General features: G+C 36.9%; 1 protein-coding gene across 4 annotated transcripts in view; it reads left to right on the forward strand.

Moving 5' to 3' along the window:
- Window positions 1-24890, forward strand: part of GRM5 (glutamate metabotropic receptor 5) — a 253121-nt gene that overhangs the window by 99183 nt on the left and 129048 nt on the right. For all 4 annotated transcript variants that reach the window (XM_030476429.2, XM_030476432.1, XM_030476431.1 and 1 more), the window contains one exon: window positions 21475-21724. In XM_030476429.2, the coding sequence (XP_030332289.1) occupies window positions 21475-21724 (250 nt within the window). The remainder of the gene's footprint in view (window positions 1-21474; window positions 21725-24890) is intronic.

Raw genomic sequence — 24890 nt, forward strand, 5'->3', positions numbered from 1 at the left:
TAGCTCTTCTCTTTTTATTTTCATGGACAACCATGAAGGAATGGAAAAACAACATGAGGTCATCACAGCCTTGGGAAAGGGAGAAAGCAGAACATATTCTGCCTGTCTCATGGTACGGAAGAGGCCTCAGAGCATAATCAATGAGCCAGTCAACATTAATGTACAGGGATCTCATAAATTCCCAATCATCTCCATATAACAGTGTAGCCAGTGCTGGTTTTAACAGATTTCCATATGAAATGAATGCAGAGAGTATAATAAATTCAGGTGTTTAAATGAAGATATCTACTTTTCTATACATATTGTACATTTATAGTTCTAGAAGACTCTTTACCCAAAACAGTGTTCAGGTTTCCTAAGTGAAATTTTACCTTGTATTTTCATATTAAAGCCAGTGATAATGCTTGAAGAGAAGCTTAATTTTGTCTGAGTTGCTTATGTACAAAATGTGACCTCAATATCCTGCTCTGCAGAGAAAGATGGTGCATCTCAGGTCACATCATGCAAGGCATAAAGCTTAAAAGGGTAAAAAAGAAAAAAAAAGGAAGAATTTGGGGGAAGGGCCTCACATTTCAAGAGTTTAGTCTGAAATATCTAATGTTGGATTTCTGAAAGATGATGAAATCCTTTGGAAGGTCCCAAGCCCCTCTGCAGCACCGCTCTGCAGAACTGAAACAACAACTTTTGTCGCATAAGAGTTCCTAGAAAGGTTTTTCTGCCTGTTTACTTGTCAAAAATCAGGAAAATACTCCATAATCATGTTTATTTGGTTTTTTTGCTATTATTTAACTCTGGCACTTGTGGTTTTATTAACCACTTTAGAGTGCTCTGATATGTTCAGATTGAACCATGGGATTACATTAAAAGTATAATAAACATGATTTTTACAAAGTATGATGGTATACTGAAAGACGACAACGATTTTAAAAACTGGTTTGTATACTAGATAAGTAGTTCAAACTGAATATACATCATCTTCCCTGAAACTAAGTGGCGTTTTAGATCCTATATGGTTTTCCACTCCTACAGCAAGTGCAGAGTTAGAGAGTACATACTGAAGTGTGTGTTTTCAGCAATTCCTGTTAGATTAGCCCTTAGGCTATTCTTCAGGCATTTCTTTTTTCTTCTGCGGTATTGCAAAACAGCTTAGTTTCATATGCGTTATATGGTTGACTGATTGATTAATTATTTAAGGCTTATTGTAATTGATATTTTGGAATGATCCTTGAAGGCCAGGTATGTCTCTCCTGAATAATAAGCAGAAATTAAGCAGTGATTATCTTCAGTTTTCTGAAACCATAATACTGCCCTTTGCTTTTCCTGGCGCTATGTGACTAGAATAACCACATGCCCCTTCATTTTTGTCTAACATTAACTTCTCTGATGCGTATTAATGGCTTGGCAGTCCTGGGGTAATGGCTGGAGTTGATGATCCTAAAGGTCTTTTCCAACCTAGTTGATTCTATGATTCTATGACACATACAAAGCCATAGGTCAGCAGAGTTGGAGAGGAAAGGGTTTTCTGCTTAAACAGGATTTCACACACCACTTTATACCTGATAAAAATACAAAATATCATGCTTCATTGCTTGTATGCATGACTGTCTTGATTTCGGCTGGAATAGAGTTAATTTTCTTCATAGTAGCTGGTACAGTGCTAGGTTTTGGATTTAGTGTGAGAATAATGCTGATTGATAACGCACCAATGTTTTAGTTGTTGCTAAGCAGTGCTTACTCTAAATCAAGGACTTTCCAGTTACCCATGCTGTGCCAGCGACGAAGGGTATGAGATTTTCCTCCCTATCCCATCATGGGTGTGTGGTACTTAGTTGCCCTCTGGGATTAACTACAACAATGATCATTCTCAAAGATTTTTCTGATTTGCAGTAAAGAACTGACAGACAACTGATCAGAGCAATGGACTGTGACAGTTTATGTACTCTGCCAATAGCTTAGAGAAAGAGTCTGGGGCATTTACCTAATCATAGTGTTTCAGGTTCCAAAGCAGTGACTATGAGGAAAAAATTAACATTCATTTTTAACTAGCATTTAGAGATTCTTGAGTGACTCATTGAATGTAAGAAAAAGTTATTACTACTAATTATTATCAATTTGGGAAAATAAATTTAGTATTGTTTTCTTCATGGTTTAATTAGTTCATTTCCCATGTTTCTGGGTGTTTTGGGTTTTTTTTTTTTCCTCTATTAGTTTGAGTTATTCTTGTTTCATTTCAGGAACAGTCTAATTTTATTCTGATTATTTTAATCAGCTTTATTGAGTTTCTTTTTAGAGTTATGTTGATGCTCATAGCAGCAGCAGTAAGGACCAAAGGTTCTTGAGGAACATTAAATAAATGGAATTGGACCAAAACCCCATTAGCTTTTACACCTGAATAATGATGCAAATCCTCATGGGATTGATTGTGTTTATAGGCTACTCAGAATGAAAATGAACTTCTTTTTATAGCCCACAAAAGTGATAATTTGGAGTGTCTCAATTCCATTCCTCTGTGTGGACTAGACTCTGGAAGCTGCATTATTTAGATGGAGAATTGCTAACCAATGCTAAGGTTAATAAAAACATGGCAAATAAAACTTGGACTTCAAATCAAGGACAGGAGGAGAGACAGGAAGAGCAAGACACTGTGTGATGTCTTCATCTAACCAAATGTCTACAATATAAATGTTTAAAGTAATAAGAGATGAATCCTAGCTCAAGAGGTTACAAAGGAATTGTTATTTCTGGTACAGCAGGAGCTGGTGAGCCTGGGTGGCTGAAAGCAATGCCTTTCCCCCCAGCCAAGAAATGAGTTGTGCTTTTGGACAAATATTTTGGATGTGCTCTGTTCCTTGACTCCCAGCACGTCAGGTAGCAACTTAAAGTTTTGGTAACTATGGCCAACTTCTTCCAGTTTTACATTACCTGGCTTCCATGTATGTAAACTCTTGACAGGCAGTGTTGACGTAGAATACAGAAAGTTCAGTGTTTTCCCTCAGTTCCTCAAGGCGTCCATAGCAGTACTGGGAACTGAGCAAAAATCAGACATAATCCGTAACCACAGTAAAATCACTTTCATAGAAGACATGGTCAGAGATGTAGATTCATTTTGTGTGTAGGAAGCAGAAGGACCATTGGTAGACCAGAGTTTTTTTAAGTTAAAGGATGTTGTAGTTTAACCCATTAGGCAGCTAAACACCACACAGCTGTTCATTTACTCCCTTGGCAGTGGGATGGGGGAGAGATTCGGGAAAAGAAAAAAGCTAAAGCTTGAGATAAATACAGTTTAGTAGGACAGAAAAGGAAAACAATAATGATAAAAGAATACACAAAACTAGTGATGCACAATGCAATTGCTCACCACCTGCCTACAGATGCTCGGCCAGTTTCTGAGCACTGGGCACCAGCCCCTCGCCACCTCCCCTCAGTTTTATTGTTCAGTATGATGCAATCCAGTATGGAACATCCCTTTGGTCAGTTGAGGTCAGCTGTCCTGGCTGTGTCACCTCCCAGCTTTTTGAGCCCCCAGGCTCCTCACTGGCAGGGCATGAGAATCTGAGCAGTCTTTGACTTAGTGTTACCACTGCTCAGCAACAACTAAAACATTCATGTGTTATCAACATTATTCTCTTTCTAAGCCACAACACAGCACAATATCAGCTACTAGGAAGAAATTATCCCAACTGAAACCAGGACAAAGAAGTTTCAGGAATAAGCAGGGATGTCTGAACAATAAAAATTTATGGAGGACAGTTTTCTGAAGACAGGATTGGGTGAAGAATCGGATGAAGACACAAGGATGCTCACTTTTGATAGTAATGCTGCTGGATATTCTTCATGTCTATACCTTCTATCTGGCTATAAGGAATATATTTTAAACTGAGCAGTAAGAATAAGCAGAACAGTTATTAAGCAGTAGTACAACACACTTTTTGTACGACTGACAGCACATCTTTAAGGCAGAAACTGCATTTTATTTGGCTTTTCACTCCACCCACTTTCACACTGTAGCCTTACTCTTTTCTGTTTTCAAGGGAGGGAATTCTACGGTAGAAATTCTGATTTCTCTGCAAAACATTAACTTTTGATTTTATTATTTTTTCCCATATCTTCCATTGTTTTTCATTTTTTCCAAATTTCACATCTTCTTGTTCCATCACATTTTGAACACTTTGAGACTGAAAATGTCTTTAGTTTGTATTCATGGTGATTAGTACGATGGATCAAGATCCTTTGATCGCAGCTTCTGTGCATTACCGTAAAGCAGATAATAGCCAAGCAGCTGTGAATGACAATAAACATTGAATAGTGTCACTAATCCAGTTCTAGCTGCAAAAGATGATACAGAACACACTTTCCACAGACACAAGCAAAAGTCTTCCTCAAGGCTCTAAAATCCTAGGTTGTTCCCTTGCTATTGCCCTGCTACTTAGTTGATGAGTATTACATGGTTATTTTCTGCAGTAGCTCAGAATGCAGGAGGCACTCTGCTATCTCCCCACTGTCATTAGTCCAGGACCCATGCCTTAGTGAAAGGTAAGGACTCATCGTGCCATATTCAAGTGATGGTATATTACCCAGCTTTGCAAGGACATTGCCATCAAGACGTTGTAGCAGATACTCTCCTGGTTATTACATGAACATCAGGTTAGAGGAACAATTTTAAGCTGTAGATCTTACTAGTAAATTAATTATATTAAACCTTAAAGAAAACAGTAACTCCCTGTGTTTTTGCTGTGCTTAAAGAGAATTCTGAAGAATTTAGTTTGACCAAAATCAAGTAATTAATTTTGTGGAAACAAAAAAAATCCTTTGTTTGAAAGATGACAACAAGCTGATGGGAGCAGGCCCTTTTCTCTTTGAAACCTTCAGATGCTGGAAATCAGGTTGGAAATTTCATGGGAAAGTTTTAATACATAATCTTTCCAAAAGAAGAGAGGAGGTTGCAAGAAATCAGTCTTTGGTTTCAGAACAGGGTATTCTCACATAATAATGTATTATAGCTGAAATGGGAATAGCAAAAACATTAGTGGATACCCAAGTAAACCCCGTAAAGCATGTCGTGCACTGGTGAAAAAGGTAAAATAAAACAAATGTAGAATTTCGTTTGTTCCTTTTGTACCCCACAAACAGAAGCAGGAAAGACAGATGTATTTGTTTGCAGAATTTCAATCAGGATTTGCTGCCTTAAACTGCTTATAGTGAGAGGAAATCAACATAAAATCATTAAGCTTTATGCAGGAACCATACCCAAAAGCAAAAAAGTGTCATTAATACTGCAATACAGCAATGATAAGCTGACAAACCTGTGAGTTCACTCACACAGGAACACACATAGGGATGTGCCTGATCATTTGGAGGCCAGCAGGCATCATTGCAGAGATTTTCCACCTGCCAGCCTTGTTAATGTTATTTTTACTTATAAACCTAATTTATACAGCTATTGCAGCCTTTGGTTAAAATTACCCACATTATTCATGTACTTTTCAGAATTAAAAATCATTTTACATGTTATAGGGATAGGGATCTTTGCAAAGCAGCTCTTTATATACATACCAACAAGCCCACTGCAAATGTTCTCAAATGTATTTATTGGAGAATTAAAGCTGTTTGCTTATAACAAATTGGAAATCTGTGATGCAGAAATATTATGCATAACCTTGTAAATCAGATTAACTGGTGTTCCTTCTTTCATACAATAAATTCCATAAGGAGCATCTGTTCAAGGCACTGCCTGATGACCTGGCACCAGATCCAAAAGCTTGCTGCTTTCTGCACTAATTTTGGAATCTCGTCCAAGTGGGAGCATCATTACTTAAACTCAAATCTATTTTACACTGAGATTAACATGCTGTGATACCTGCTCATTGTGGTCCATTAGTTCTTGTACAATTTGAGCAGTCAGCTGTGGTGTGTTCGACAGTGCAGTCTGCTCAGTTTGAAATGCTAATACATTTCATAGCATCAACATTCAGCACTGTTGTGGCCTTTTTTAAGCAAACACACCATTACAGTTGATGAGACAATTAGAAAAGAAAAAAGGTCTGAAAAATCAGATAAGTTTGTCACAAGAACTGACCTGGTTTTCGAGTAGTGTTTCTTTGAATTGAACAGGGTAAATATTTATTATGAAGGCAATATAAAAACTGTTGGGAATATATATGTGTAAGACTGAGGTTGTATAACTGTGAGGACAAACTGCAAAGGAAGGCAATGAGGTTTTCATGTCCTGAAATAAGCATGGAAAATGAGCTTTAGATGCAACTGACTCAAGGGAAGGATCCAGGGTGAAATTGTTATGCACCTCAAGTATGGAGGTGCTGTCTGTCTTTACCTTTATGGTGAAGGTTTGTTTAAATTGCATAACATACATAATCTAGAATTGAGTTTGTAATAATGGACTAACTTGAAGAGTGAAATGTTTAAATGAGGCTTAGGATCCAGATGTATGTACATAAAGGGCAACAGTCACTTAAATCATACTGAAACAAGAGGGCATTTTTTGACCTAGCTGCTTAAACTGAAAAACAACTAGTCTGAAAGAATCATCAATTTACAATAAGGAGGGATTCAATAATATCTGCCAATGGTCCAGCTAGTTAATAGTGGTTGTTTAATTACTTAATAGTGGCTGAAGAGATAAAAATGTATTTCCTTACCGTCAGGAGGAGTACTGCAAGGAAATTGCATAGCTGACAGGAATCAATGTCTTCATTACCACTTTTGTAAATTACAGGTTGGTCTCTGTCTTATAGCAATGTTTCAAATGAAACATTTGTATTTCCTGCACCAATAATGAACAATTAATCTCTGCACTAAATGCTTGTGTGAGTTTCACATAGCATTGAAATCCCAGTAGATGAGAATAACCTCAGCTAAAAGTTTTACCTGTTGACATGAACTTCTTGGGAAAATCTGATCTGATATACTCCCTATCAAATTCAATCACAAATAAGCAATACACTTGTCAAATAAGGACTTCTTATATGATATTGCATCTTTGCACTGCAAGACAGACAGGCGGATTGACCTAACATTTTTTATATTTTTATGTCTAAATAACTTATCATTGTGTACTCAGTGAAGATTGCACCAGTTGAAAAAACAACACTGCAATATGTTGGAGTTGGGCATGGACAATAAAATCCATTTGTTTCAAATTTTTATAGTGATTGTGATTACATTTGGCTAAATAAATAAGAGAAAAAAAGTCCTTAGAAAAAGCTATTTACCTCAGACGAATAGTTTGCAAAGGATTCAAATTCACTTAAAATTATTCAAACAAAGTCAATTTGCCACTGATTATTCTTCAATAACTTCTAGTTTGAAGTTCTGTTTTTTCTTCAGCTTAAACAGGTGATCAAAATTCGATTAACGGTTTTGGTTGTGACTTCAATAGTGAAAGGGATACCAGCCACTCCATAATAAAATCATTAAATCTTCAGAGCTGGTTCTAAGCCATCCAAAAGAAGATAAAGGAAGTAGTCTATCACCTTATCCTTAGGAAGTTTTTTTTTAACTAATATTTTCCCCTAAGGCACAGTCAGCCAGTGGAAGGATCCACAGAAGCACACAGAAACATGGGAGGTTTCCCAAAATAACCAAAAATTTTCTAAATAACCCAGTTCTTTCACTGGAACTTAATAGTCTAAAATTTCCTAACCCTAGTATTGGATTTGTTCTCTGGCTCAGTTTCCTACCCTTAACTGGGAGACTAAATTGTTTCTTTGACGAAGCTCTCACTAGAGCTGGAAAATTATTTTTAAGGGTGATAAAAAAAATCTTTTTTCTGTTCTAAAAGTACATCGAATATTTGGTCCAAAAACACATTGCAAATCAAGAAGTTTTCCCTGGGAGGAGAGGAACGGAGGATTTTCTTGGAATTAGACTAACAAATCAGAAAGGCAGAGGTATTCCTACTTTAGTCAGTGGTTCAGTGGTGAAGATACTCCACTGCTGAACAGCAGATCTGTGCTTCAGTCCTCTGTTCCCAAGGAGATATAAACCCCAACTCACTTATCATTTATGAGAATTCCATGAATGCAGGATGAGAATGTTTAGGCTGTGGTGTACTTAAACTAATTTGCTGATGGAGGAATAATCACAAGCTAAAGACTTAAGACCTAGTGTAAGATGTCCCTGCCCATGGTAGGGGGGTTGGAACTAGATGATCTTAAGGTCCTTTCCAACCCTGATCATTCTATGATTCAATGATTCTATGATTCTATGATACACTTTTAAACTCTAGTCACCTCATCTAGAAAAACAAATGTGTGAGATAAGTAGATGTATCACTTCCTGCAGGTGCTGGAAGCTATAGATGGAACTATAGATTGCACTCCACTTGATATAGGTGGAGCACAAACTATGGACCACCCAGGAGAATGACTGTTAAGATCCTGACTAATAGGGTTGAAATTCCAACTAGAAAATGCTACTGGGGACAATCCATCTTTCTTTTGTAAGTAAGTAACCAGTTGCCTGACATTTTGCATGTCCTTTCATTTCATGTGACTTTATTTCCTTCCTCATTCTTTGCTTTTCTTGTCTAATTAGAATTCTCTATTTTAGAAAATAGACTTTCTTACCCTGCCTTTGTGTCATGCTTTACATGCTGAGGCCAAGACCTTAGCTGGGATGTCCAAATAATATTTAGTACCAGTTGCATTCATAATGATAGTACTTAAAGATACACGGTTGAAGAATAGAAATACTTAACACAACATTGCTTTAATAGCAAAGCAATTAGTAAAAAATCTTCCCCCTGCTACCTATCTGTCTCCCTCTTAGTTTACCTCTTCTCTCTAACCTATCTGTGCCACCTTTGTACTTTTGAGAATTTTTCTTTGTTTATCTATCACCTCACATGAACGCTGCCTGTCACAGTGCACTAGGGCCAGACTATTCTGAAAATCGATTGCTGCTGTGGTGTGGTTTGATTTTTATGATCTCCATTAATATCTGAAATCAATATAATGTGCTGAGTGTATATGCAATGATAAGGACTTTGACTTCCTCAGTCAGCCCTGATCCTTGTGCCTGATAGGGAGCACAGATGATATCTAATCTGGGGCTGAAATCCTGAAGACTGGTGTAATTTCTTTGTATGCAGTACTTAAAAAAAAAATCCAGAGACACTGGATGGTTTGGGTTTGGTTTGTTCTTTTATTATTTTTTTGCTTTATTTCTTCTCTCCCTCCTCCTGGGATTTACCCTGGGGATTTTTATAAAAGACATTTTATAATGAAGCACTTAATTGTTGATAACGCTGTCACCAAATTCAGTATCAGGTGTTTAAACAGGTCTGTGAGGTTTTCAAGAGCCTTGTGATTTAGTGGCTTTGAGAAGGTAAAAATGAAAATGAAGTTCTGAGGAAGTTTAAAAACAGACGGAGGAAAAAAATCCCTTTAATATCTCAGTCTATTCCCTGCCGCTTCTTCCTATGTGCTCCTTACTTATAGTTCAAAGTAAACTAAGTCCAGGCAGGTTTAGATTTCAGAACTACTCATAGAAACACAGAGGGAAAGTCTCCTGCCACAGCCTTTTTGACCTAATTGTGACCTTTGGGTATACCTCTAAAAGGATGTAACATCACGTATCTTTCTAGCCTTTTTAAAAATATATGTCTATTCTGGAATTAAGATAAAAAATAGCATCAGGTACTGATGGGAATCCAGTTTATAATATTCTGACTTTAAAATTCTAGCTCTGAAGAAAAAGTAAATTTTTTTAATTCTTTAACAAATGGCAATTCTTTAAAGAAAAATGCTACAAACCATTAAAATCTTTTGCTTCAACATTATAGGAATGTTTTGTTTTATGGGCTCATTTGGAATGTTTTGATAAATTTGGTTAATTTGTATTTTATTATAATATATGCAATTTTAGCTGCATAGAAATGTAACATGTACTTTACAACACAAAAGAAATCTACTTGCAATAGGTGTAGTATATTATCCATATTATATTGTAGTGCACAAGAAAATCTATATTCTATTATTTTGGTCTGAGGGAAATGAACTCAAATAAGACAGGCTGACATTTCTGAGGCGTCAAGATAAACTTTACCCATTAAAAATAATGTCAAAGTTAATATACAGTGAAAAGTATAACCATTGTTTTTAAAACACTGTTTAATTTAAGCACTTTAGAGTCAGTTTACCAATGATTTAAGTAGTATTCTTTGTTCTTCCCATTTTCTTGCTTCAGGTACTATTACCAGTTGTTGTTGTTATTGTTGTTGTCATTATTATCATTATTATTATTATTATCATCATCATCATTAGCAGCAGTAGCAGCATTACTACTATTACTACTACCACTATTGCTATTATTACTCCAGATCTAAGAGTACTTATGACTACTCCGGCAGTGATCTTCTCAAGCTAGACACTGCACAAGTGTTAAACTAAAACTTAGTCTTTAATTCACATTTCTTAAGATCCTTGCCATGTATTTTGTGATTTATTTCATGTAAGGAACATTTCTTTCCTTTTTCCCGCTAGTAGTTACCACAATTGCTTTCTAGACGATTTGTATATTTAAAATATTTGCATTTGTACATTATCGTTCTAGAAACATGGCATTTCATGCCTTGAATTTTCATTCCTATACTTAACATGTCAACTCTCATGACAACTTCAGGCACAATATGAGTAAACATCCTGCTGTGTCATATTTTGTACTTTACAAGATACTACATGTATAAAGTTGAGAGTTTTCTTGATACGGTTGGTCAAAAAGAGTTTTGGGTCCTCTGATCATTTTGCCATCTGCTCTTTGGCCCAAAGGCTCCTACCCTGTGTTCTCCCAGGAGAGCCCAGAGCACTAGAACAGTTGCATATATGTTTAAATGCCCCTCTAGGCAAAACTTATCTGCACTATTGCTGTTTGTAAGCCTTTTGCTGATGGTGTTCCTTCTAATGGCTAAGCAAACAACGGCAGTGCCCAAAACGCATTTCCTTTACTGTCAATGGCAGCCTTGAAATCATGATGATGAGAGGGCACTTTGACAGAGATCCAGCTAAATGAGCACAGACTGATTGTCCTGAATGCTCTCAACATTCATTAATCTGCCATGCCAAGTGCCAGTGCTGATCCTGAAAACACTGAAACTTGCAATGTAATGTCAACTATACTATAAGATCAGCTTCGCTTTGCTCCATCCCTGTTCCCAACAGTGGCATTCAGGTTACATAGAACCTTCTTGTAGAGAATATATTTGTTCATAAAAAATGTAGCATGGCTCCTAACCATGCTGTAAGTAAATAAAGAACACAGCAGATATAGATCACAAAATCTTTAAATTCTTACTGTTCACCTGGTTTCCTAGTCTGAACCTCATCCTGAAAATAGATTTGTTTTCTCTTAAGACATGGATAGAGGAGGAGATTGACTTTTTTATGCTGTATCCTAGTAACTACAATATGTTCCCAGCACATATTTAAAATTTAGGTTTCATTCTCTCCTTATCCTGAATGAGTTCAAACTCATTTTCTTCAGTTTCCAAAAAAAGTGCTATACTCACCACTATATAAGCTATTTTTCTTGGAAAGAGGGTGAAAAAGACATAATTCAAAAGAGATGAGACCACAATCTATTCATCTTATTAAAATGACCTTCCTGGCCAAAAAATAATTCAGGATGTGTGACTCATTTGGAAGTAGAGACATCTTATGCATACTGGGAGACTTCAATGTTAAGAAGACTTGATAAATAGTGACAATTTGAAATCTAGGCAGCAGTTGCTTAAGGATTTTAGGATTGCATTTTGTTCAAGTACCTAAATTCTGTCATACTCTACCTCACGCTAGAATAAGTAAAGGATAATTTGGAAATTATAGAAATTTCCAGAGATTAGATAAAGATAAATTCTCAAAACATCTGGTTCATCTACCTTGCTGAATTGATTGAAACAGTGTTGAAGACTTTAATGGTTCTTCTAGAGAAATTTGGCACAAGGATAAGGTTCCAACAAACTGAAATGAGGTAGCACTACCTATCTTGAAAAAGAAAGTGAAGAAAGAGCTCAGCCAACCTAATTTAACTTCTGCAACAAATAAACAATGGTTTACAAGAAACAAGCAATTTCCTTCTGGTGTTATAAAGAAAGCACAATGTGTATTCTTCAAAAATAAATCATATCAAGTCAATCTACAAGTGACTGTATTTAAAAATCAATTTTTTTATTATCACACGTGAACATTCTTATAAGCACACTAAGAAGATATGAATCTAGACTTTCCTGTGTTAGGTGAGCAACTGACTTTAAAACTTTACTGAGACTGTATTTCTCACTTGTTAGCTTTCCAACAACAGAGCTAAGCTTAATGACCTTCTTAGATATTCCTGGAATCATTTTTAATTCATATTTCCAACACTGAATTGAATTATGATAAACAGGGTATGGTTATTAAATCTGTAAACAGCACTGTGCTGGATGAAGCTACTCCTAGAACAGAATAATCCACTGCTTAAATACTGGATGAAGAATGATCAACTGAGCAGATATTCTGCAGAAAAAAAAAAAAGACCTAAAAGATTAAAATGGATACAAGCTAAACTTGAGTCAACAGTGTCATTCCATTGTTACAATAGGGAAATATCATACAGAAAGTATACAAGGAGGTAGCATGTTCTGGAGATATGAAGTAGTCTTTCAATTCTACCCTGCTCAGGCAAGATACAAGATGGAAAAATACCATATCTTCACAAAACCTGAACATAATCCTGTATGGACAACATGAACTAATTGTAGATCAACCACAAGAAAACTGGAAATATGAAAAGAAGTGTGGAAAGCAGGGTCATCAGCTTAAAACTAGTCTTGTATAATTTTTGTTTAAAAACTAAATAAATAAAAGACAAAAATAAATGGAGACATGGTGATTGTTTTCAAAACTGTTAAGGTGAGGCCCTGGCACAGGTTTTCCAGAGAAGCTGTGGCTGCCCCATCCCTGGAAGTGTTCAAGGCCAGGTTGGACACAGGGGCTTGGAGCAACCTGCTCTCGTGGAAGGTGCCCATGCCCATGGCAAGGGGGTTGGAACTATATGATCTTTAAGGTCCCTTCCAATCCAAACCATTCTATGATTCTATGATTTCTGAAAACATTCACTTGAGAGGTTATTCTCATATTTGATAGGACAAGATATAGGAGGCTTAAATTGAAAGAAGACAATAGAAAAACAAGTTAAGAACTGGGGAAAGAAAACTTATGAAAAGACTAGTTTGGCTTGGAACAGATTGTCCAAGGTAGCCATGAAATCTCCACCACTGTTCTAAAACAAACAAACAAAAAATATTCTGTAATTAATTAATAGCTAACTATTCTTTTGCCCTAGGACAGCCTATTCTGAAATTCAGGAACTCATACTGCTGCCTTCAACCCTGGTCTATTACTATATTTTCCTTCTTTAGTTTCTGCATCCAAAAGCTGAGTATGGTAATGTCGTCCTTGGTAATACCCTCTGAAGTTACAATCCGAAGTTGACCTCTACTCCTAACATTTTTCAAATATTCTTGAGATTCAATCTTTGCTATCCCACCAAGAGGAAACAATTATCCAATATGTGTTTAAAATAAGACTATCTCCAAGAAAGTAGTTAGTCATACATTATACGCCTTCTCATCCTACACAGTATACTGAAAGAATTATTAATATGGCCCAAGAAACTTCATATTATCCCCCTCAAAATATCTTGACAAGCACTCCTGGAAATGCATAGATCTGCCCTTCAGTTACTACTCTAATTATTCATGGATTTCTGATAGACCTCATTCCGTTCAAAGTTCAGATCAGGAGTCATGAAACCCACTCTTGTACCAAACGAACATGCTGAATATGAATCTGCACAATCAGCTAAAATGAAATTAAGGTGCTCTCTTTGGAGTATCCATGCCACCATCTACAATTACCGTGGCAAATATTGGGTGTTATTATTAAAACAGATGTTAGACATCTGTTTGGATAGCAATTGTTGCTGTAATAAACACAATGTGGTTATTGTTACAACTAAATGTAAGTTTTTGTGAGGCAAAACTATAAGTTTTCATTCAGTCTGCTCAGCATAAATGTGGCCTTCATTATTGCAGTTATCTGAGTTTCTCTCAATCTATACTACTTTTATTCTCACATCACCACTGTCAAGAGAATGTTTTTACCTCCATTTCATACATTAAGAGATAAAACAGAAAGAGAGGGGCTTACCAGAAAACTGAAAAGATTAATTGAAGGCCTTCAGAATCTATCTAATCCCTGAATTATATTTCTTTTTTTCTTGATGACTTTTGGTAGTGCTTAACTACAGCAGCAGCAGAATAGGACACCAGGTATATTTCAGAAAAGACCAGTTGTAAGCCACAACACAATTAAGAATTAATATTACATGAAGGTATGTTCCAGGTTGTGAATACACAGAAGTGTGATGTTGTTCAGTACAAGGGGCCAGCTCTTTTGAGATTAATAATATATAATATTATTAATATAATTAGTAGCCTAAGCCAGAACTGGGACTGGGTCCAAACACCAGTGAAGAAGCCCCAGGTAGCTGCATTCCTTGGGAATTCACTACACCCACAAAGAAGGGGTGTTCATAAACAGAAGTGTTCCCACTGCAAATTCTTCTTTCTGACACAGCATTTGTCTCTGAAAGGAACAGCCTCCAGCCCAATACTGTCAGTCTCATGTGTCCTCATTTCTATCTGAAAATCAAACAAAAAAATTAAAATGAAAGAAAAGTTAGAGTATCCGTGGAGTCCACCAGGAGCAGTGCATTCATTAATGGTTTCATTTTGAAATGAAAGGATGAAATGATACAGGAAATATCCAAGGGAAATATCCTAGTTAGATAGATAGAAAGAGCTATTTTGCAAACAGAAAGTACAGAAAATTTTTAATCTCTCCAGTCTGAAAACCAGGAGAGTAGTCAGAGATAGCAGCAGGTTTCTGAAAAAGCTGTCAAGCTTAAAATCCTTTAACAGACATTAGCATCACAGAGGACTTCAAACATTGCTCAGTGGACAAGGCCACAAAGCTGCAGACGCGCCACTTAGCAGGATGGATCAAAGGAAGCATACAGAAAAGGCTGTTTCCAGACTGTTCCCTTTTCTCACATAGCAGCAGTGTTTAAATGAGACTTTCTTTTAAAGTTATGAAGTGATAATTTAAAAATAAACAGATATGAGGTGCATTAAACTGTGAAAGTAGGTCATCATTTTCTTAAGAGGAATGAATTTATTATTTCAAAATAGCCAAGAGAAGATGAGAAAGAGAAGAGAAACTTTGGTATCAAAGTGATACTTCTGAGCTCTCTTAAATGGGGACATAATGAACAGATGTATTTAATTTAATTAAGTACAGTTATGTTGGGTGTATGTTGTGTGTTACTTCACTAAAACAATTTAAACATTAGTTATTTAAACAAAGACCTTATGAATGAAGCTGGTGTGCATACCTTTGAATGAAAACTTCTGGTTGGAAAATACCTAGTAGCTGAAACTTAAAAACCTCACAGAAAAGACCTTAATTAATTTCTTAATTAAACATGTTGAATTTATTTTTAAATGTCAAAATAGTTTAGTTCATTATTTTTGAAATAAAAATATATTCCTGATTCAAAATACATATTTTGGTTTTATTTTATACCAAAGGAAGAAATATGAGGCTTATATGAAATGATAAAATGGTCAATATCTAAATTAAATGTTATAAAATCAACAAATTATTTCAATCAGGCTAAATTGAATTTTAAGAGGATTTGAAATGGGGTTTTTTGGTTAGCTAATATTTTCGTGATTATGAAGGTATTTCTTGTCCTCACATGTAAAAAACTGAATATCTCAAAACTGTTCACAGAGAAGGAAATTAAGTTTATAGCCAGTATGATGTCATGGCACTAATGCTTCTTTATATTAACACATCTTGTAGTATCTTCATCTGTCAAGTCACTGGGGATATAGGCAGTCGGGTCTGAGTTTTATGGACACTTAGCAATAGATAAATGCTGTTCGAAGAGCTTTCAATTTGAATGGAAAAAAAAACATCCAAAGAAATAGATATACGAGTTCTCCATAATCAGATAGATAGCTAAGGACCAAGTCCTAAATGAAGTTATCAGCGGTTTATGTCCCTTCTAAGGCTTTAGCTGTTAGATCATGCCTTTGAATCACTTTGAGTTGTCTGTGCTTAAGGCAGGCAGGTACGACAATTTTAATGATGGAGTAGGTAGCATTCTTAAACTAATTACTGGGAGAATGTTTGCCCTGTGCTGCTCCATTACTGTTTTCTAGTTCTCTGATACCTCTCTAAGCCCAGCAACATTGCCTGGCTGCTTTGCTTAAGTAGTTGTTTCTTTGGAGAAACCTTCCCTTGACATAATCACTTGTGTCTGCATGAGGAGCAACACATCAACCTTCTGAACAACTCCTGACAAAGAGCATAACCTCACAGCAAAACAACTCTGGTGTGAGACCTAATTGCTTACAACAGGACATATTTTCATCAAGAGTTCTGCCATCTTGGTGGCATACTGTTCTGTGTCACAGTTCTGCAATGCCCCTATAAAGAAGCTTCAGAACTGCTGTTTTGATGTGCAGCTCCAAATGAGACATGACACTGGAAATACAACATGGTGTCATGTTGAGGAAAGCCTAATGAGACTTGTTCTGGTTTTCTGCCCTTTCACCAGAGCAGCATTTAGCTACTTGTGTTCAGAATATTAGAAATTAGTTTATTAAAAAAGGGTAGTATCCTTACAGGTGTGTGTACATATATATATTTCCACTAAATTCAGACTTTCAGATTTACTATCTTACAAAGAAAGAGCTCAAAGGCCTTGAATTTGTTATCTAGCATGCAAGATAATTGAAGTGGAATAGCCCAGTCTCCGCATGATTATTAAGGAAAAGATCTGGTTGGAGATACTTCAGCAAAATACGGTTTGAGGAACTATTCTCATTTAAGGTATTTTTTAATGGGCTGCTTTCAAAATGACTTTTTTTTTTTTTTTATTGTTTTATACATATATACTTACTATAAAAACTCAAATCCCATTTAAAAATAATATAAATAAAATATTTTTATCAAACCAAAATAGGTTAGAATATTTTTCTTTTTTTATCACACAGACAACTCCAGAAGTTCAGGCACATGTGATTTCACTTTGTTTGTACCCTTTAGAATGAAATAACTCTCTATTGTCCTGCTCTATTTGCAGACATAACTGTAACAGGGAGGCTGTGATTTTGATCATGTTTTATTGGAGGCATGTTGTTGCTGTAAGAGCTCAAAAGATTTGTTATTATGTCCTTATTCATACAGTCACAGCAGTTAAATGTGGCCAATATCTATTAGTAGGTACTATTGGTGTTTTGCCATGATTAATTTGAACTGTAACAGTCAAAGAAACCTCTAACACTTCCGTATGGGAAACTATTCTACACCCCCATATCCTTGACTTTCAGGAAGATCATCCTGATAATCAACCAAAATGTTGCCTTTCATAAATATCTTCTACTACGCCCACATGGATTTTCAGAAGTATAGCTACTCAGATTTTTTTCAGGTATTTCTGGCAAAGTTCATCTATTGATGTTAATGAAACCTGGTAAAAAATGAAGCTCTCCATTCTCTGTATTGCCTGCAAAACATCTACTGTGAATTGTAACCCGGCTTGGCTTCTTTTCCGTGGTTCAGATACAGCATAGAATATTATCCTGTGTTTTGTTCTTCCTTGTCTATAAAGTGATGGTAGCACTTCTACCTATATAAATATGCTTTGTGATAGGTAGGATTATTACCAGCTAAAGCAACTTCTCTACTGGAGAAGCTGTGGCTGCCCCAACCCTGGAAGTGTTCGAGACCAGGCTGGACGGGCCTTAGAACAACTTGATCTAGTGGAAGGTGTCCCTGCCCATGGTAGGGTGTTGGAACTAGATGAGCTTTAAGGTCCCTTCCAACCCAAACCGGTCTGTGATTCTATGATTCTAAATGAATGACATAATACATTTCTGCAGTTTCACTTGAGCCTCCTCTTCTTTCACTTTGTGAATTTTCGTTGCGTCCTGCCAGAAGCAATGTTACATCCTAAATCTCTCCTAAAGGTTGATTCTCATCTATGTTCACTGAAACTCTCTTATAAACCAAACAATTCTCTGATAACAATTTGCAAGTGCAGCTACAGCTAATGATAAAAAAGCTCTTGTAATAAAAAATGAATGTGTGATGCCGCAAAAATCTCTGGACAGGAGAAAACGTAGTTCATTATTCTATTTGGCTGTATGGACTTTTTATTTCATATTGATAACCTTTAATGTCATAAAGGGGATGCCAGTGTATTTTGTTTATTCTTTTAAGATTAAAAGCCTTGTTAGTTTGCTGTGAAATACAGATAAGATCTTAACGGTTTATGGTTAGTTAGTTTAATTGGCTCAACTGCTGGGCAGGTGGAGCAGCAAGAGCAGCCTGCAGTTTGCCTGACCCTTTTCCATCAAATTGAAGTATTATTATGTACCGTACTATATTAAGATTCATCTGGAAAAAAAGCACAATCTGTTCTTTTCAAGCTTCTTAATAGTTTCTAGTACTGATTCATGGGAAGTGGAACTAACAGATTGTTATAGTTAGACTGTAGGTGGGGATGCATATGCTTGAGTTTTGAACAAAATTCCAAATCTGAAGCAGGGATACATGTCTTTTACATGGTGATGCAATCAATTCTTTTTTTAACATGGAGAGACGTATGCAAGTCGGTTTTGAACTGGGTTTAAGGCCAGATGTTCAGGTAGGCAACATGCAGGATTCAGGCTGGCATTTGAAGAGAACCCAGCTGCCAGTTGTTGCTGTGAGTATAGGGTGTATTTACAGAAGACATCAACAGCTAGCAGCTCTGATTACTACACCGATAGACAAACTTTCAAGAGGAGATGTACCTCCAGTAAAAAACTGTGATACCTCCTACAGCAGAACCAGTCACAATACAGAGATACCATTTTCCAAATGCTGAAGTGGGGAGGTCTGAAGGGGGAGGAAGAACTGAGTATAAATTGACCGTACTTCAGCTGCAGCTTGTGTTATTTGCTGAGTCTTTCCTGGAACTAGCCAAGCAAAAATAAATCAATCCTTCCTTCTGCTTATCTTTTCCTTAGGATTTTTCTTTAAATTTTAGAGGTGGAAAAAAAATAGCTACATGGATAAATTGCCAGGATGTAGACAGCTTCCATCACAGGGGACTCACAGAAGATGTTGTTTTCATTCCAGTTTAGCAGTTCTGAATTAATTTTCACTTGGAAATGAAACTACAAACTCCTTCTCAGACTCAGGCTGCCGAAGTCCTCACTTTGTCCATCCATGTGTGCAAGCTCTAAAGTCCTTTTACCCTTCTCCTTGTGCCATAGACCTGGCTGAAGAGCGGGAACTGCCTGTCAGTGGAAATGTGCTCTTGCTGTGTCAGTTTTGGTCGTACTACCATGGATATGCCACAGCTCAAGAATCAAATGTCCATGAGGAGCCTAGTTCCATACGGAAAGCATGGAGATGTTTTTCCTTTGTGAACCTCACAACTCATCCTCAAGTAAATGATGTGATGTAATGTAATTTACCCAGTTTCCCACTCCCATTCCCTCAGTGTATACCTTCATACACGTACAGGTTTTACATAGAAAGAAAGATAGCCCAGAAGGAATTCATCCTAACATGTTTAGCAGAGTTTAGCAGAAAAGATTTTCTTTTTCCATCAAGGAGTGTCCATTATCCCCACAGTATAGCTCAAATTAAATATACATACCTCATCAAACCTCTTGCACAACAGGGGAATTCACTATGAATAATTAAGTAGAGTTTAATTAGCAATGATCATGACAAGAGCTCCACTGGTGTATTTGTGTGAGTGTCTTGAAGCAAAGCTGCTTTCTGTTTTCATCAAATCTCCCCTGAGCTCATGCCATACAGCTATAGTTTTCCCAGTTGGAGAACTCAGTCACTCTCAGATTTGGAATAAAATGTTTTTATTCCAAATGTTAAGAATGCAACACTTTATTAAGTGGCCTTGGTAGTTTAATATATTTCCCCTCATTTTGGATGACACACTGCTTTCTGTATGGTTCCACAAAATCTCCCTGTTTTGATACATGATGAAACCATGGCATTTGTGCCAGAGCAACCTTGATTTGACTGGAAAAGAGTTAATGCACTTCGTGTTCATTGCAAGACCTACTATTTTTCCATACTGTAATTAAACCTATTCTCAGCTGAGTAGAAAGCCTCATGGTAACAGTTTGTACACTTATAACACTTCCAAGAAAAGACTGCAGTATCTGGAGCTTTGAAGAGATCCGGTTCTGTAAGTCAATTACACCTGACCAGGAATTTACCATTGACAGTTTTTTGACAGAAAATTAAGTCTTCAGAATTTCAATCTCTTTGAGATGTACTATAGATCAGCTTTTTCTCAGATTTTCATCTTCTATAGCAAAGTTCGATATGGTCTTTTTTTTTTCCTTTTTATTTTCTGTTATTTATTTTCTGTTAGGAAAAGTGAAACAGAACATTTAATGGTGATCCAGATTGGCCTAAATGAGAAAAATTTTAAACAAAGTACTGTATTTCCTGTCAAACAGCTTATTTTAGATGGCCTTGGGGTGTGGTGGGAGTTACATGTGACTGACCCCCATCAGTACACCCACTGTGCCTTTTATGTAGGCTTGGCAATGAAGACATTTTCTATGGTAAGACACAATAAAGAATAATAATGTATCTATATTAATATTTACTACCAGTTTATCCCATAAGAGAAGATTGAAAGAAAATCTGAAGTTTTGCCTGTTGGTTTGGTAGATATTTCTTTAAAAAAAAAGCAACAACAATCAACCAAACAAAATCCACACAGAAGTAAACTTAGTCCATTTTTGATCTTCTGATCCTTATAATGCTAATTCTCAATTTTGCTGCTTATTCTCTAAAAGATTTTTCTTCAACTGAATAATTTTTATCTTTCAGTGTAGTTAAAAACTTGTTGCTTTTCAGATTGCATTATGAACAAAGTCATGTTGTTATGAATCATCATTTTATTTTGCTTATATTTAAAATATTACACATAAAAATTAATTCTGAATGTGTATTTTTAAATTTCCTGAAGTAAACCCCAAAGAACTTGTCCACATTCAGTCAACTGAAGAGAATGAGAAAATACTGCAATTTATACATACATTGTTGTACACATTGTGGACCAGATCCTCATAGCTATTGAGGTATCTAATAGTCTTTGGTTTCAGCAGAGACGCAGGCAAAAGTGAGCTTTCCAAGACATATTGTTGCTCTTAACTTGAAAATTTGATTAAGAAAAATATTAATGTTCTTTTGTTAAGATTGGTATACTGATCTCTGTGTAGATATGCTCTAAATTCTTTAAAATATTTGCTGTTAACAAAGCCAGAAAAGCTTCTGCAAATTTTAATACATGCACATGTGTTTCTGTATTTAGGAAACTATGGTGAAAGTGGAATGGAAGCTTTCAAAGATATGGCAGCCAAGGAAGGGATCTGCATTGCACATTCCTACAAGATCTATAGCAATGCTGGTGAACAGAGCTTTGACAAGCTGCTACGAAAGCTTCGGAGCCATCTGCCCAAGGCAAGAGTGGTTGCCTGCTTCTGTGAAGGCATGACCGTGAGAGGTCTCTTAATGGCTATGAGACGCCTGGGACTCGCTGGAGAATTTTTGCTGCTGGGCAGGTGAGTAACACCATGCACTTATACCCAGCCTTTTCACTAAGTAAGGCAGAAAAATAAGACAGTCCAGTCAAGCATATGTAAAGCACATACTCATAGTCTCTGCTATACATGTGTGTATCTAAAAGGACAGAAAGCAATGTCAGCCACATCATGATCGTACACACTCTACAAAGACATGCACCATTCTCATGACATGCCAGGCAAACTCGAGGCTGCTTGGCCAGTCTTAATAGCATTGTGTAAGGGAAGACTGACACACAAACTTTTGATCTGTATCATCTATTTTGTTCTCTGCAATTTAAAATGCATAGTGTACATATACAGCCTGAAGCTATGCTTCATTTGAGTAACTCTGTGTTAAGAATTGCTCATGTGCCCTCTGGGTGGACCTGAAATAGATCTCCCCAAACAAAGTTTGTTAACCATCACCTTTTATTCCTGAGCCAATATGGTGACATGTGCATACTGTCCTAAAAGCAACATGTAGGTAATCCTCTCAGCTAAGTGATATCAGTGGTTTTTTCCATAACTGCCAAAGGGAGAAAGAAAAACTGCCTCAGATGTGTTCACTCAGCAGGAAAAGACCCTAGGCTAGTCAGCATAAAAATAAAGATACTGATGTAAACCTAATGGGATCTCTGTCACATATTCAACAAGTGGACCCAAATGAAATGAGAAAAAATGGTGTGTTGACCACAAAATGGAGCATACTAAGAGTCAGCTGATGTGGCCTCCTGGTTTTCCAGCACATTATTAGAAGGATGACCCAACGCTGTCCCAAGCATGAACCCTAAAGGAACACAAATATAACCATGTCAGTGAAAACAAATGTCCTGCTGAGACCTTCAGGGAAACTTGAAAGGACAGAAGCCCTGCTCAGCTGTCTGGGAAGCTGGGATGCTGAGTTTATGGTAGGACATCAGCCTCTATTCCCAGTCTGCCCTGTTGCATGCAGCTTCCCTAAAGAGGAAAGAAAACAGGAAACAACAGGACCTCCTGCCTCTGCCCTTTCTCTTTGGCATCATCTACATTTTGGTAATTTCAGATTTGAATTTCTTAATTATTTCCCTATCTTATGGCAGCTGTGTCCACCCTTCCTTTCAAATACATTTTATTTGTAAGGTCTTCCATGGCTTATCTTGGTCCCTTTCTGGACTGACACCCAAGTGGACTAGAGCTCTGAGAGTGAGATTCATCTAGGCATATTTAGATGTCTACAATTTAGACGTTTCCATGAGGGCTAACCATCAGGATTCCCTCTATAGTTAATGGAGAAAAATAGGACCTTCTTAGGTCTCCTGGTTGTAATGTGGACATTTCCAGTAGCTTGGTGGTATCACGTTCTAGAAAAGGGCTTGTATGAAGACCCTCTTCATGACTAGCTTTGGTGGAAAAGCCTACTTGCCAGTGTTTTAGAGTAAAGCAGATCAAATGCCACATCTACTCTCTCTAGCTAGAGCTAGTGCCACAGGACCTTTGCTGTCTTCTTTTATCTTAAACACAAGAAGTTGCCAATTCTCTGCAGCAGCACCCAAATTTAGAAGCACATAAGCATCATTTTCAGAAAAAATGTTGGCCCTTAATTCCTCCAGACTCCAAATCACACTTAATTTTTTATGGAACTTGTTTATGTACAGCAGTGCTAAATTTAGTCCTCTGAGATGCTTTTATGAATAAGGACCTCAGGAACTGATGATTGTGAATAAGAATGGAGCAATACAGCTTAGCTCTTCAAAAAAGCAAGGTCTAGAGAGAACTGGCTTTGCTTATTTTCAGTGAAAAATACCTGTTTCTAGCTGCAGTTGGAGCTGTCCTGCCTAATTATAAGAAAGTTGTTATTCAACATATGACTTCCATTCAGTAAATTGAAGGTGATAGCTTCTCTCAAAAGTCTAAGCTGTAAACTGTTCCAAGTTAAAACAAAAATTCTTAATTATACTGGAACAATTCATGTGTGTCCATGCCTATGTCAGTACTATACAATTTATTTGTGCAAAAAATGCACATGAACATGAACTGTTTACAAAGAAAGAAAAAAAAAGAAAAAAGAAGAGAGAACTTTTTTCTATCCTTTCTATCTATTAGCAGAGATTCCAAGGTAATGGCTACTGAGACATAGGCTAACCTGTCCCCAGCCAGTAGCTGTTGAGTACATATGTAAACTAATTACACTTATCTTCACCCAACCAGAGCATTCCTATGGCTGCACCAGACAGCTGAGAATAGCTGGAGTAATGTAGTGTCTCCACATATGGCTCTGCAGTTTGGAGATCACAAGGATCTAGGAGCCTCCCATCTCTTTTCAATAGATTTGGTTCAGATTTGGCACTAAAACCAGCTATAAGCCAGAAATAAAACAACTAGTTTTGCCTACTGAGGACTTTTGTTTGGCTTTGAGTCACCCTTAGTCAGGAGAGCTGACTGTTTTATGGCCCTGCAGCGCAGCAAGACTCACGCAGAGTGTGGGATGTCGTGGAGCAGTTATGTTCCACAAAAATGTAAATTCTTACAAAAATGTTGTCCATCTACCATGGGATAATCTCTGGGCTTCACAGCAGAGGAAAAGAAAAAGCAGGAAACTTGCAGAAAAGCTTCTTGATGTAGATGGGGCACAAGTCAATATTGTCGTTTTCCATTGATGGCCTGAGTTCCTGTAGGGATTTAAAGCTTTGTTTTCCAGTACCTTCATGTACTATATGCTCTCTTGGCTTAAGCTGTTTGGCTCTGTTGGCTATAAATATTTAACTGCTGGTTCAGAGCTAGGCTTGTTGGTTGGTTCTGTGGAGAACAGCCTAAGGTGCTGACCTGGGATGGATGTGACATTAGGACAAATCTAGCTTTTACAAGTAGATTATGTTGGAGACTCTTTTGTGCATCATTTAGGCAGGGGAAAAAAAGCACTTAAGATTTTGAAAAGAACAGATGGTTCAGAGCACTCAAAGGGGAAAGAGCTACATCTGAAATAAAAGAAGGCTCATGCAACTCATTTGTCTTGTGAAGCTATGCTAGAAAACGGACTAGGATAGGATTTATATTTTCATTCATGCTCTGATCCTGGAGTTGCTCTGGGCTGCTCATTCAACTGGGAAGGTTTTAAAGGGTTACTCTAAGTGTAGGGAGAGTGCCTGTCACTGAAATGCAGTGGGCTCACACAGAAAACTTCATC

This window comes from Strigops habroptila, chromosome 2, assembly GCF_004027225.2.
Source record: "Strigops habroptila isolate Jane chromosome 2, bStrHab1.2.pri, whole genome shotgun sequence".
In the NCBI taxonomy this organism is placed as follows: domain Eukaryota; kingdom Metazoa; phylum Chordata; class Aves; order Psittaciformes; family Psittacidae; genus Strigops; species Strigops habroptila.